The sequence below is a fragment of the Oncorhynchus mykiss genome, unplaced genomic scaffold (assembly GCF_013265735.2).
Source record: "Oncorhynchus mykiss isolate Arlee unplaced genomic scaffold, USDA_OmykA_1.1 un_scaffold_195, whole genome shotgun sequence".
NCBI lineage: Eukaryota > Metazoa > Chordata > Actinopteri > Salmoniformes > Salmonidae > Oncorhynchus > Oncorhynchus mykiss.
In genome coordinates this window covers 781,134-795,607 of record NW_023493678.1, presented here as the reverse complement: position 1 = coordinate 795,607, position 14,474 = coordinate 781,134, and the positions used below count along the sequence as shown (strand labels likewise).

Genomic DNA, 14,474 nt, shown 5'->3' with positions numbered 1-14,474 from the left:
AAAACACCCTTCTTGTTAAAAAAAACCTATGTAGTGATAATCATATCTTTACGTTGTAAGTTTGAGCTATGTAGTCTGAAGAAAGCTTGTGATTGTGTCTCTGGCACCCGGATAAGCACGCATCCTACGTTATCTCCCAAGGCAGGCAGTATTACCACTGCACTGGATAACCTAGCTATCTATAGTGGCAACCAGCTAATATTTTCATTACATAAAGTGCATTCGGAAAGTATTCAGACCCGTTGACCTTTTCCACATTGTTACGTTACAGGCTTATTCTAAAATTGATTCAATCGTCCCCCCCCCCCCCCCCCCCCCTCTCTACAGATAATAACCCATAATAAGAAAGCAAAAACTGTTCTATTATTTTTTTTATCAAAAACCTATGTACTAAAAATAAAATAATGATATCACATTTACAAATATTCAGACCCTTTACTCAGTACTTTGTTGAAGCACCATTGGCAGCGATTACAGCCTCGAGTCTTCTTGGGTATGACGCTACAAGCTTGGTACACCTGTATTTGGGGAGTTTCTCCCATTTTTCTCTGCAGATCCTCTCATGTTCTGTCGGATTGGATGGGGAGAGTCGCTGCAGTTTTTTCAGGTCTCTCCAGAGATGTTCGATTGGGTTCAGGTCCGGGCTCTGGCTGAGCCATTCATGGAGATTCAGAGACTTGTCCCGAATCCACTCCTGCATTGTCTTGGCTGTGTGCTTAGGGTCGTTGTCCTGTTGGAAGGTGAACCTCTGGAGCAGGTTTTCATCAAGGATCTCTGTACTTTGCTCCGTTCATCTTTCCCAGGATCCTGATTCAGGCCAAAGAGTTCAATCTCGGTATCATCAGATCAGAGAATATTGTTTCTCATACCCTTCCCCCAGGTCTGTGTTTCTTTCCAAATCATGTCCAATCAATTGAATTTACCACAGGACTCCAAACAAGTTGTAGAAACATCTCAAGGATGATCAATGGAAACAGGATGCACCTGAGATCAATTTCGAGTCTCATAGCAAAGGGTCTCAATAATTATTTATATAAGGTAATTCTGTTTTTATTCTTAATAAATTTGCTAAAATGTTCTACACTTTTCGCTTTGTCATGAGGTGTTTTGTGTAGCTTAATGAGAGGAAAAAATATTTGTATCATTTTTAGAATAAGGCTGTAACGTAACAATGTGGAAAAAGTCAAGTGGTCTGAATACTTTCCGGATGCACTGTAAGTTTACTTTTTATAACACATTTCCTGTGATATAACCGTTGGGAAATAATGGGTACTTCTACCGTATAATAGGTTAAATCAAAAGATGGAATATGCTGCAATAGATAAAAGCCTTTCTCAGTGTTTTAGTCATGAGGGAGAAAAGAAAGCTCTCAACAGCGCTGTCTGTTTTCCCCTGCTGGCTGCTGACAGTGGCAGATATATCAGAAGAGAAAACCTTTATTTGGGCCGGAGGGCAGAGATTCAGGCCTAAAGCCACTCAGAAGATCCTAGATCACTGGATCAGAGGGCATGTCACACAGTGTCAGAAGAGTCAGACTGTGTAGAAGGGCTATACACACACCACTATAGTTAATGTTGCTATCACTGATAACATTTAAAAGACCAGTATTGTAATCTGGTCTGTTAACGGGAGCACATAAGAAGACAAAGGCCAATTTATTGCAATAAATGACGTTTAATAAATTGTCTGAAGTTACTTGGTCTTTAAGGACTGTTTGAAGGGCTTGAACAGGCCTTTGTAGATGGCAGAAAACATCCTGACGAGAAGTGGACGTTTGTGAGGCGTCTCCTGTTGGGAGCTGGCGGGGAGATCCTTTGGCAGTGCAGACATGGCAGCATGTGGCACTATGCTGGGCACTACAGAAGAGAGAGAGAGTTGACATGCACTTTAATTTAGAAATGATGTAATGTATGTTACAACTCAACATAACTGACACTGATAAAATGAGAACCAACAGCTTGAGTTTTGGAGAATATAATTACTTTTACATAAGAGATGACTACTGATTGCGTATATAACCTTTGTAAGGTTATTTTGAAATGGCATTTATTTGTACACCAATCTCTCAAACAGACTGTTGTCCTGTTGTGTGAACTTACGCATGCCATCTTCAGCAGTGGTCTGTACTTGTTCTGATTCAGAGCGGTGGGAATCCTTCTTGTTCCCCTTCTTGAATAGCTAAGTATTTAAAGAGAAAAACATGTTTTAAAAAATGTCACAGCTGACCAACCTCATGATGATAACAATCACACCTACCACACCAGCACAACAACATTTATGATTGGTTTTGGAATGAACGGATGGTTTTATATTTTTACACTAAATAGCATTGTTTACTCACAACTGTTCATTTAAATATGTTTGCTGTACCTTTAAGTTGCTTGTCAGCCTGACCAGCCTTTGTAGAAAAGATAGTTTCCCGCTGCTAGCCCTCACATCCTCAGCCAGTGGAAGAGCCTTAGGCCCGGTGGTTTTGACTGATGTTCTTGAGGCTGCCCTCAATGCCTCATTACATCTGTGGAGAAGCGCTTCACTCAAAGACTTGACAAGAATCCTATCAAATGAAGAGTCCTGAGTCGACACGGCCTGTTGGAGGATTTTCTCCGAGCCAAACTCCTCCAACAGATTTTTATAGACGACTCTGTAGACTTTATGAATCCTCAAGTTCTCTGGATAGGCTTGTGTCTCAGAGCAGCCTGACCATGCACAGAAGACCTCCATAACTTTAGGGATCAGGTCTTGTGACTTGCGTGTGACGTCAACTGGGTAATCTTCTGCTGGGGTTTGGATTTCTGTTAGAATTCTCATTACTAACACGCAGAGGATGGGGTTGGAAGTGTGACATCTTTGACCATGTCTGGGCTGGTTGACATATCGTCCCTGACAATGTTTTGAGCTACACCAGAATGACTGGTGGTATCCACTTCCTCTCCATCAATGTTGGCCTTCAAGATTTGTGCTGCATTGGAGGTCTCGCTTGTTGCCATAATGGTGCCAGAAGGAGACAGCCGAGGGGAGGACTTGCCACTCAATAGATTGCCTACATCAGATATAGTGGGTTCAGATGTTTGGAGAGATTCAGTTGGAGAGGATCCTCTACTTTCTGCATCAGAATCCACAGAGTACATGACCTGGCTTACCATAACTTTGGTAAAGAGACTGACTGTGTCACTAAATACTGATGAAGAAGAAGAAGAGCATGAAATTCTATCTTCAGACACTCTAGCCAACACCTTGGCCCCCTGAGCCAAACTCATTGAAGTTGAATAGGGCACAAAACTAGGAAGCAGGAGGCACTTAACAGACTCCTCTACAAACAGCTGAACCAGCTTGTAAGTTGTGGGCTTCCCCACCTTGTCATTCCTCTTCAGCTTCGAAAGGATGGTATCAGATGCACTCTTTCCAGCCGCCACTGTCAGTCCCAGAGGGGTCAAGTTGCTATCGGAAATTATGCGGTTGACTTGGTGACTGAGATCACGGGAGAGAGCACCAATCCTACCCTGAGATATGAGCTCCTCCAGTCTAGCTATTGGATCTGTTAGATCAGGGTGAGATGTAACCTGCCCTTCTGCCTCTGGATATACCTTCTTCATGATGGTATCGGCTATGGCAAACATGCTTGTTCTGGCATCACACACCATTGTTTTTGGCTTAGAAGATTCGCTCATGTCAATGACTGAGCATCTTACAATGGGCTGAGCAGTACTCTCGGGTAACTCAGAAGGAATGGGAGTGCAAATTCCCACTCTGTCTTCTGTGATTTGGCAGTTGAGAATGACAACGAGGAGGAAGACCGCAGTGACTCTTGATAGACCAATTCCTCGCCACATTCGCTGCTTATCTTCTCAATGTTCTCCAGCATAGTTCCAACCACTTTATCTATTTGTGAAAGCTGTCCTGCAGCCACCATTTGGTCAGATTTTGACAGTTGCTCCTGGACACTGCTGATGATACTGTCCTCTGGCATTCCCAGGTGGACTTTCAGTGAGGTCTGGGAACTTTAAAATGAACAAGCAAAGCATGTTAATTGCTGTCTGAAGTTGGAAAATCGATATCTTAGTGCTAACAAATCTAACAAGCATTATAATTGAGTATTCTAAATGTAATTTATATGTGTGCATTAGATATTGCAAAACATACCTGTTAGAAAGCTGGAAAATATTGAAATGGAGAAATTATTGTTCATCAGTTTGAGGGTTAGGATTAACCGCACACACACACACACACACACACATTATGGGGAACATACAGTACCTCTTGGAAGAGGGTGTGCTAGACCTTGGTCGGAGATCCCTGCCGCCACAGTTACTTCGCCAAATATTTAACTTCCTGGATGAGCTCCAGTCTTTTCTACTCAAAGGCAGTGAAGGATCTTGCACTGCCACCCCTCTTGAGTGAGTCAGCGTTGTCATAAAAGCCCGTCACCCCTAGAATGCGGGCCAGGGCCGGCAGCAGGATCTGCAGGGTGGTCTGTGCAATGAAGTTGACAATGGTCTTGCACAATTTTGCAAGCTGTTCCTTTGTCATCTGCATTGCACAAACAAAACAGAACACAGCAGGTTTGGCAATGAGACTCTGATGTAAAGTATTCTAGATTAAACAGAATGCATTTCACCAACATCGTTTTCCTTATCTGTGACTGAATTCAAAGTTGGATGAAGTATGACAGATTAATGAACGTAATAGCAGAATAGAACTATGGTTAATTCCTCTCTTGATTCAATACAACATTCCCAAATCAAAGGTCAAAGGCTGATGGAGAAACTTACAGGTTTTTTAAATCCTTTATAGATCACTTGCCATTGCCTAGAAAAGAAAAAATAAATGTGTTTTACTTACTTTTTATTTCCTTCTGCACAAAATATGTGAGGCTAGAGCAAAACATGGTTCTAACATACTCATCAGTAAGATTGCGCATGAACGAGATGAGGATTGGGTAGCAGTCCTCCATCTCATCTTTGTTGCCTGGGCCGAGTGCAGCCTTAAGAGCATTCTTCTCCAAGAGCTCAATAACAGATCCTCTGTCCGGGTGTTTATTCCTCAATCCTAAATATGTTATTACCATATAGGACAATTCAGGATAAGTCAGACGCTTTTCTCTTAATACAATACTTCGATAAAATTGCTACAATAGGACTATTGAATAACACTATCCATGCAACATTTCTTACTGACTCCAGTTTCTAACATGACCTTTATCTATGATATTCAAGTTTAGAGAACCAACATACTACAGAGGGAAAATCTATGACCTGGATCCGTATCAGTGCCCTGCTCCCCTGACTTCTTGGCACTACTTTTCCTCTTCGCCTTGGATAGAATATAATAGAATAGATTCCAGATCACAAATAATAGACATGTTACATCAGGTCAATGCAGCTATTGTGACAATTGAGTGTTACTAGTCTAGTAGTTGCCCTGTCACTCCTGCCATTTTACCTTTCCTGTCTTCTTGGGCTCCTTCTTGAGCTGGGCCACTGGTTCTTCCTCAACAACCTCCCTCCACTCCCTCGGGGGATCTTCATCATCTCTCTGTACTACCTGAAGGACATAGGAATTTCATGTCAATGTCAGATTAGATTCTTGCAAAGGACATCATAGAGCTACAGCCATATCAGAGCTAAACTGGTGATTGACTTAATAGAGAGAACTAGACATTTGTTTTGCAATAGACTATGTTATCTTAAATGACGTTTTCCTTAGTTACATTCCCAAATATTTAGTGTCATTTAACCTACCTTTTCTTCATCCATAATAGCATACAGTATTTTTTATATCTCGAAAAACGTGTCCTTATCTGTGTTGTTTTCACTCATGTTGAGTTTACTGAGGACAATATTGCAGCCACTGACGAATTAAGAACTTCATACCACGTCATGGAATGTTAGACCTTTATGCACATTCCCATTCTCTCATTAATCTTGGGGGGGAAATATATTGATCAGATTACACACTTTCCCCATCAACCGTTTTCGATACAGCTAGGCCCACATTGAAATCTGTTCACTAAGCACTGCGACTCAGCAGGTCAAAACAGAAATAAACCTAGTCTAATTTCGTGTCGACCTCTTTTGGATGTATTTCGGTACCCCATTTAGTGAGCCAGTTGATTGATCTATTCCTTATAGTGCATTCCTTAAAAGTAGGCCTACATTAGGGAATAAGGTGCTATTTGGTAGCATATTCCTCTCTAGCCCATGCCTCCACCAATCCAATGATTTTAGATTTGTAGGAAGAAGCGAACGAGAGTGTACACTTCAGGAGAAGGAGATATTATTGGACTGTATCCCTAGGCTATAGCCAGGCCTAAACCAAGTAGCCTTGAGTACGATCCCAAAAGCTTGGATTGCCAAAGGCCTATCAGAGCTAAATTGGTGATAACAACTTTAAACTTACTGTAAAACATGTTCTACCTTCCCCTATATTTCACTTACCTTTTCTTACACCATAGCTAATTGTATATCCCGAAAAGCATGTCATTGACTGTTTTGGCTTTGCTACTTTCATGTCGAGTTATGATAAAAGAGCATTTTTGCAGACGCAGACTTTTAGTAAGTCGGGGACGTCATGGACTGAAGGCAGTAGAGGTTAATTGGTTTTAAGAAATGTTTATATGTCGCCCTCTTGTGGAATTATTTAGGTACAACAACGTGTTGTGTAGGATCCAAATGATTGTTTTCTCCTCATCCCTGTGTTACGTCCTATTATCAGTCATAAACAGAGAGCAATACACTTTAATAGTAAAGAGGTAACACTCTGCTTCACCCAATGTGATACGGTATCGCTATCATTTTTTTTATTATTTTAGAACACATTCAAGAACCTCCAGAAGCTAACTAGCTAAAAGCTATTTAGTCATAGTTAGCCAATGCTAGCGGCTTTTACCTTCTGCACAGATACCAGCCCTGTTCTTAGCCTGGATAATACTCGCCAGTCTACTAGTATCAGACTGCCTCTCCACAACAACGCCGGATTCCTGCCGTAATCCCTGGACCACTACTTCTGATCTTCACTGCTAGATCACAGCTTGCAGCTAACTAGCTCACAGCTAGCTTGCACTTATCGTGGCATCCAGTACCGAAGCTATCCCTGAGGCCCACCTCCCGGCCTACTCAGCTGTTCTCCCGAACCCCACTCATACACGGCTAGAGCCCAATACTCCACCGGATCCTTGCTGTAAACTATGGACCTTGGCACCAGTTCATCGCTGCCTCCGATTGGCTATAGTGGATCTATAGTGGATAACGCCACTGCCACGAAGGTAGCACCAGTTAGCCGTGAGCCAGGCGCATCTCCCTGCTATCATTCTAAATTCTACCTGCCCCCCGCCGCACCACCACGACTGGTCTGCCGACGAATACTCCATCCGCTGTGCCTTCAACCGGCCTCCTTTGGAGGGCTTTTAACTTTAAACGCCGTGTAGCCCGCGTGCTAGCGTAATGGCACCTTCCCTGTACCATCTACTGCTGCCTTCTGGACACTATTATCACTTGGCTACATATCTGATGCCTGCTGGACTGTCGATTAATCACGGTACTCCATTCTGTTTATTTATTTTTTATTTGTCGGCCCCAGCCAGCCGCGATCTCAGGCTCTGTGTGTCGTCGCCATTTTACCTGCTGTTGTTGTGTTAGCTGATTAGCTGTTGTTGTCTCACCTGTTGTTTTAGCTAGCTCTCCCAATCAACACCTGCGATTACTTTATGCCTCGCTGTATGTCTCTCTCAAATGTCAATATGCCTTGTATACTGTTGTTCAGGTTAGTTATCATTGTTTTGGTTTACAATGGAGCCCCTAGTTCCACTATTCATACCTCTAATACCTTCTTTGTACCACCTCCCACACATGCGGTGACCTCTATGAGGTTTCTGTGTTTTACACTATAGCCATTACCAATATGTGTATTCCCAGCAGCTCTGGCCATCTGAGGGAGCTCTTAATCACCCCAGACATCAGCAGTGCCACTGCATTCCCACTGCAGTACTTGATGGACTCCAGCAAAGATGATGGCATCTGTTTTCTCACCATACTGGTGATAAGGTTGCTATCGGAGATCAGACCCTCAGCCCTAGATGGACCCTCCCAACAGGCAGCAGATCTGACAGAAACATCTCAGCAACTCATCAGACAAGTCCTGTCTGAGTTCTGTGCTGCATCTAGATTCTCCAGGACACAGGCATATTCCCAGAACCTGAACATCCAAAGGGTGTTCAGAGGTGTACATAAAAACCTCATGGAGGAGTTTGGCTCTTATAACACCCTGCAAGCAGCTATGTCCTCCCAGGACCCTGCATTTGACAGAGTCCTGGTAAAGTCCTTGACCCAGCAGCTGGTACAGGGATGCAAGGAGGCGTCAAGACCAGCTTCTGCTGCAACAAACCCATCAGACCAGGCTGAGATGGAGAGGGGGGCTGAGCAGAAAGCAAGAAGGAGCTTCCTTTGCTTTTCAATGACCAAACTCAGGATCAACTTCAAGGTATAGCAGGGAGTTAGCATTTGTTTTTTGTTCCAGTTAGGTGCTGATGTTATTGATGTGGCTATGATAAGACAAATACATTCAATAAATATTTTTTATTCACCACTAAATTGTTGCCATAGATTCAGAAGTGTTCCATGTATTTATTCTCTGTACCATTTTCTTTACCTTTCTTCTGTTAGCGTTCCAAGAGAGGAAACAAAAAGGACTGCCATTCAGTCCAAGACCAGACTGAGATTCCCTCTACTGATGGACATTGCATAGGTAAGGATTTTTAGAGCTCTGCTATAGCTTGTAGTTTTGTTTAGGTGTGTGTTAGAAACATAGGAATGCCTACCAAACTCATAGCACTGTTATTTTTCAACGTTACTATACTACATCTCTCTCTCTCTCTCTCTCTCTTACCCCATCCATTTCTCTTGTGTTTCTAGCTCAAGTTGGAGAGGTTTCTCCCTCCATATCTCAGCCTGTCAAAAAACGATCCTTGATTGTCAGGGTCTTTTCAGCAATGATGAAGCCATTCAGGCGCTTCACCAAGAAGAACCTGGAACCTGTTACGCTGCATGAAGAACTACTTTTGTAACAGCAAGACTTTTGACAAGAGGAATTTCTGCATGTCTAACCTTTCAAAGTCTATTTGATCAAATAAATGCCAATGATTTTACAAGAATTTCAAGTGTTTTGGAAGATTGATAATACTGAAGCAGATTTTCTCAGAGAAATGCACTAGTTCCCCCTTGGTTACACATTTATTGTTCAGCTTTTGAGTTGGCAGGACATAGGGCGTCAGGTAGCCTTGTGGTTAGAGCATTGGGCCAGTAACCGAAAGGTTGCTAGCGTCAGATCCCTGAGCTGGCCATGTAAAAATATGTCGTTCTGCTCCTGAACAAGGTAGTTAACCCACTGTTCCTAAGCTGTCATTGTAAATAAGAATTTGTTCTAAACTGACTTGTCTAGGAAAATAAATCAAATAACCACAGCTTGACTCTAATACAATAGTTGCTGCATAGACTGTCAGATAACCAGATGTTCTCTATTAATTTAGTTAGATTGGTAAGAGCTTATTAGCAGCAAGGGAAAACACATAGAGGAGAATTAGCTATCTGCAGCTAGATCAACCCTCTGAGATCCTTTCTATATTTTTTAAATATTTTTTTTTATTTCACCTTTATTTAACCAGGTAGGCAAGTTGAGAACAAGTTCTCATTTACAATTGCGACCTGGCCAAGATAAAGCAAAGCAGTTCGACACATACAACGACACAGAGTTACACATGGAGTAAAACAAACATACAGTCAATAATACAGTATAAACAAGTCTATATACGATGTGAGCAAATGAGGTGAGAGAAGGGATGTAAAGGCAAAAAAAGGCCATGGTGGCAAAGTAAATACAATATAGCAAGTAAAACACTGGAATGGTAGATTTGCAGTGGAAGAATGTGCAAAGTAGAAGTAAAAAATAATGGGGTGCAAAGGAGCTAAATAAATAAATAAAATAAATACAGTAGGGAAAGAGGTAGTTGATTGGGCTAAATTATAGGTGGGCTATGTACAGGTGCAGTAATCTGTGAGCTGCTCTGACAGTTGGTGCTTAAAGCTAGTGAGGGAGATAAGTGTTTCCAGTTTCAGAGATTTTTGTAGTTCGTCCCAGTCATTGGCAGCAGAGAACTGGAAGGAGAGGTGGCCAAAGAAAGAATTGGTTTTGGGGGTGACCAGAGAGATATACCTGCTGGAGCGCGTGCTACAGGTGGGTGATGCTATGGTGACCAGCGAGCTGAGATAAGGGGGGACTTTACCTAGCAGGGTCTTGTAGATGACATGGAGCCAGTGGGTTTGGCGACGAGTATGAAGCGAGGGCCAGCCAATGAGAGCGTACAGGTCGCAATGGTGGGTAGTATATGGGGCTTTGGTGACAAAACGGATTGCACTGTGATAGACTGCATCCAATTTGTTGAGTAGGGTATTGGAGGCTATTTTGTAAATGACATTGCCGAAGTCGAGGATTGGTAGGCTGGTCAGTTTTACAAGGGTATGTTTGGCAGCATGAGTGAAGGATGCTTTGTTGCGAAATAGGAAGCCAATTCTAGATTTAACTTTGGATTGGAGATGTTTTATGTAGGTCTGGAAGGAGAGTTTACAGTCTAACCAGACACCTAGGTATTTGTAGTTGTCCACGTATTCTAAGTCAGAGCCGTCCAGAGTAGTGATGTTGGACAGGCGGGCAGGTGCAGGCAGCGATCGGTTAAAGAGCATGCATTTAGTTTTACTTGTATTTAAGAGCAATTGGAGGCCACGGAAGGAGAGTTGTATGGCATTGAAGCTTGCCTGGAGGGTTGTTAACACAGTGTCCAAAGAAGGGCCAGAAGTATACAGAATGGTGTCGTCTGCGTAGAGGTGGATCAGAGACTCACCAGCAGCAAGAGCGACATCATTGATGTATGCAGAGAAGAGAGTCGGTCCAAGAATTGAACCCTGTGGCACCCCCATAGAGACTGTCAGAGGTCCGGACAGTAGACCCTCCGATTTGACACACTGAACTCTATCAGAGAAGTAGTTGGTGAACCAGGCAAGGCAATCATTTGAGAAACCAAGGCTGTCGAGTCTGCCGATGAGGATGTGGTGATTGACAAAGTCGAAAGCCTTGGCCAGATCAATGAATACGGCTGCACAGTAATGTTTCTTATCGATGGCAGTTAAGATATCGTTTAGGACCTTGAGCGTGGCTGAGGTGCACCCATGACCAGCTCTGAAACCAGATTGCATAGCAGAGAAGGTATGGTGAGATTCGAAATGGTCGGTAATCTGTTTGTTGACTTGGCTTTCGAAGACCTTAGAAAGGCAGGGTAGGATAGATATAGGTCTGTAGTAGTATGGGTCAAGATTGTCCCCCTCTTTGAAGCTGCTTTCCAATCTTTGGGAATCTCAGACGACACGAAAGAAAGGCTAGTAATAGGGGTGGCAACAATTTCGGCAGATAATTTTAGAAAGAAAGGGTCCAGATTGTCTAGCCCGGCTGATTTGTAGGGGTACAGATTTTGCAGCTCTTTCAGAACATCAGCTGACTGGCTGACTGGATTTGGGAGAAGGAGAAATGGGGAAGGCTTGGGCGAGTTGCTGTGGGGGGTGCAGTGCTGTTGACCGGGGTAGGAGTAGCCAGGTGGAAAGCATGGCCAGCCGTAGAAAAATACTTATTGAAATTCTCAATTATAGTGGATTTATCAGTGGTGACAGTGTTTCCTATCTTCAGTGTAGTGGGCAGCTGGGATGAGGTGTTCTTATTCTCCATGGACTTTACATTGTCCCAGAACTTTTTTGAGTTGGTGTTGCAGGAAGCAAATTTCTGCTTGAAAAAGCTAGCTTTGGCCTCCCGGGTGGCGCAGTGGTTAAGGGCGCTGTACTGCAGCGCCATCAGAGTCCCTGGGTTCGCGCCCAGGCTCTGTCGTAACCGGCTGCGACCGGGAGGTCCGTGGTGCGACGCACAATTGTCCTAGCGTCGTCCGTGTTAGGGAGCGCTTGGTCGGTAGGGATGTCCTTGTCTCATCGCGCACCAGCGACTCCTGTGGCGGGCCGGGCGCAGTGCGCGCTAACCAAGGTTGCCAGGTTCACAGTGTTTCCTCCGACACATTGGTGCGGCTGGCTTCCGGGTTGGATGCGCGCTGTGTTAAGAAGCAGTGCGGCTTGGTTGGGTTGTGTATCGGAGGACGCATGACTTTCAACCTTCGTCTCTCCCGAGCCCGTACGGGAGTTGTAGCGATGAGACAAGATAGTAGCTACTACAACAATTGGATACCATGAAAATTGGGGAGAAAAAGGGGTAAAAAAATAATATATGTATTTTTTTTAAAAGCTAGCCTTGGCTTTTCTAACTGCCTGGTTTCTAGCTTCCCTGAACAGTTGCATATCACGGGGGATGTTCGATGCTAATGCAGAACGCCATAGGATGTTTTTGTGTTGGTTAACCCACTGTTCCTAAGCTGTCATTGTAAATAAGAATTTGTTATTAACTGCCTTGTCTAGTAAAATAAGTAAAATAACCAGAGCTCGACTCTAATACAATAGTTGCTGCATAGACAGTCAGATAACCAGATGTTCTCTATTAATTTAGTTAGATTGGTAAGAGCTTATTAGCATCAAGGGGAAAACACATAGAGGAGAATTAAATATCTGTAGCTAGATCAACCCTCTGAGATGTTTTCTATATGTTGAAAATATAAGGTCCAACAGTTGACAGTGTATGTCAGAGCAAAAACCAAGCCATGAGGTCGAAGGAATTGTCAGATGAGCTCAGAGACATGATTGTGTCAAGACACAGATCTGGTGAAGGGTACCAAAACATTTCTGCAATATTGAAGGTCCCCAAGGACACAGAATGACCTCCATCATTCTTAAACGGAAGAAGTTTGGAACCACCAAGACTCTGAGCAAAACTGAGCAATCGGGGGAGAAGGGCTTTGGTCAATTCAAAATAGCTCTACTCTGAGAACTACTTTTAATCACAGAGTGGAAAACATAGAACCATACTGTGTGGATCACAATTATTGGTGTATTCTGGAATAAGACAAACCTACATAGAGTTGGAGTCTGAGTGTGTGTACACACAGCCACCTCTTTAACCACTCTTCAAAATATTTGGCAGCCTTTGAGATGGAGAGGCAGGAGAAGGAGTGACAGAACAAGAGTATAATAAAAGCATGACTTCTCTCCCACTCCTGCTCACAGCAGCAGTGCAGTGGAGTATCTTCAACAGCCATAGGCCCAGGGATTTCACATCACATTCCATGATGCAATGCAGAATACGGCTTCACACAGAACAATCACCAAACCCATAAGATAACACTTCGCACAGCACAGCCAAACATCATGTATCACATGAAGAGAAATGTGTGTTCTCCGGACGAGATGCCTTGTCACGGACCTGCTGTTTCAATCTTCGCTCTCTCTCTCCCTAAGTTTGTTTTACTCACTGCTTTAGCACACTGCCAACCCTGATGTCCTTGCCGTGTCTGAATCCTGGCTTAGGAAGGCCACCAAAAATTCTGAGATTTCCATACCCAACTATAACATTTTCCGTCAAGATAGAACTGCCAAAGGGGGAGGAGTTAGCCTGCAATGTAATGTCATACTTTCCAGGTCCATACCCAAACCGTTCGAACCGTCTCTCCAGAAATAAGTCTCTCACTGTTGCCGCCTGCTACCGACCCCCCTCAGCTCCCAGCTGTGCCCTGGACACCATTTGTGAATTTATCGCCCCCCCCCCATCTAGCTTCAGAGTTTGTTCTGTTAGGTGACCTAAACTGGGATATGCTTAACACCCCGGCAGTCCTACAATCTAAGCTAGATGCCCTCAATCTCACACAAATCATCAAGGAACCCACCAGGTACAACCCTACATCTGTAAACAAGGGCACCCTCATAGACGTTATCCTGACCAACTGGCCCTCCAAATACACCTCCGCTGTCTTCAATCAGGATCTCAGCGATGACTGCCTCATTGCCTGTATCCGCTACTGGTCCGCAGTCAAAAACACTTATGCGAGCAGGCCTTTCTAATCGACCTGGCCCGGGTATCCTGGAAGGATATTGACCTCATCCCGTCAGTTGAGGATGCCTGGTCATTCTTTAAAAGTAACTTCCTCACCATCTTAGATAAGCATGCTCCTTTCAAAAAATGCAGAACTAAGAACAGATATAGCCCTTGGTTCACTCCAGACCTGACTGCCCTCGACCAGCACAAAAACATCCTGTGGCGGACTGCAATAGCATCGAATAGTCCCCGCGATATGCAACTGTTCAGGTTAGTCAGGAACCAATACAGGCAGTCAGTCAGGAAAGCAAAGGCTAGCTTTTTCAAGCAGAAATGTGCATCCTGTAGCTCTGACTCCAAAAATTCTGGGACACTGTAAAGTCCATGGAGAACAAGAGCACCTCCTCCCAGCTGCTCACTGCACTGAGGCTAGGTAACACGGTCACCACCGATAAATCTATGATAATCGAAAA

General features: G+C 43.7%; 1 protein-coding gene across 5 annotated transcripts in view; it reads right to left on the bottom strand.

Annotated features, from left to right (window-relative positions):
* Positions 1–1,636: 1,636 nt before the first annotated feature.
* The window catches only part of LOC110512254, a 50,376-nt gene continuing 37,538 nt past the window's right edge, over positions 1,637–14,474 (bottom strand). The window contains exons 1-8 of one of the 5 annotated variants that reach the window (XM_036972854.1): positions 5,440–6,536; positions 5,253–5,310; positions 4,899–5,046; positions 4,770–4,806; positions 4,255–4,527; positions 2,371–3,998; positions 2,100–2,178; positions 1,637–1,856 (exon numbers count right to left, since the gene is read on the bottom strand). In XM_036972854.1, coding sequence (XP_036828749.1) covers positions 2,811–3,830 — 1,020 coding nt within the window. In that variant the 5' untranslated portion in view covers positions 3,831–3,998; positions 4,255–4,527; positions 4,770–4,806; ... (1 more) ...; positions 5,253–5,310; positions 5,440–6,536 and the 3' untranslated portion in view covers positions 1,637–1,856; positions 2,100–2,178; positions 2,371–2,810. Of the gene's footprint in view, positions 1,857–2,099; positions 2,179–2,370; positions 3,999–4,254; positions 4,528–4,769; positions 4,807–4,898; positions 6,537–7,657; positions 7,722–14,474 lie in introns of those variants that run through there. The other 4 variants (XM_036972853.1, XM_036972855.1, XM_036972856.1 and 1 more) reach the window with 4 other exon arrangements.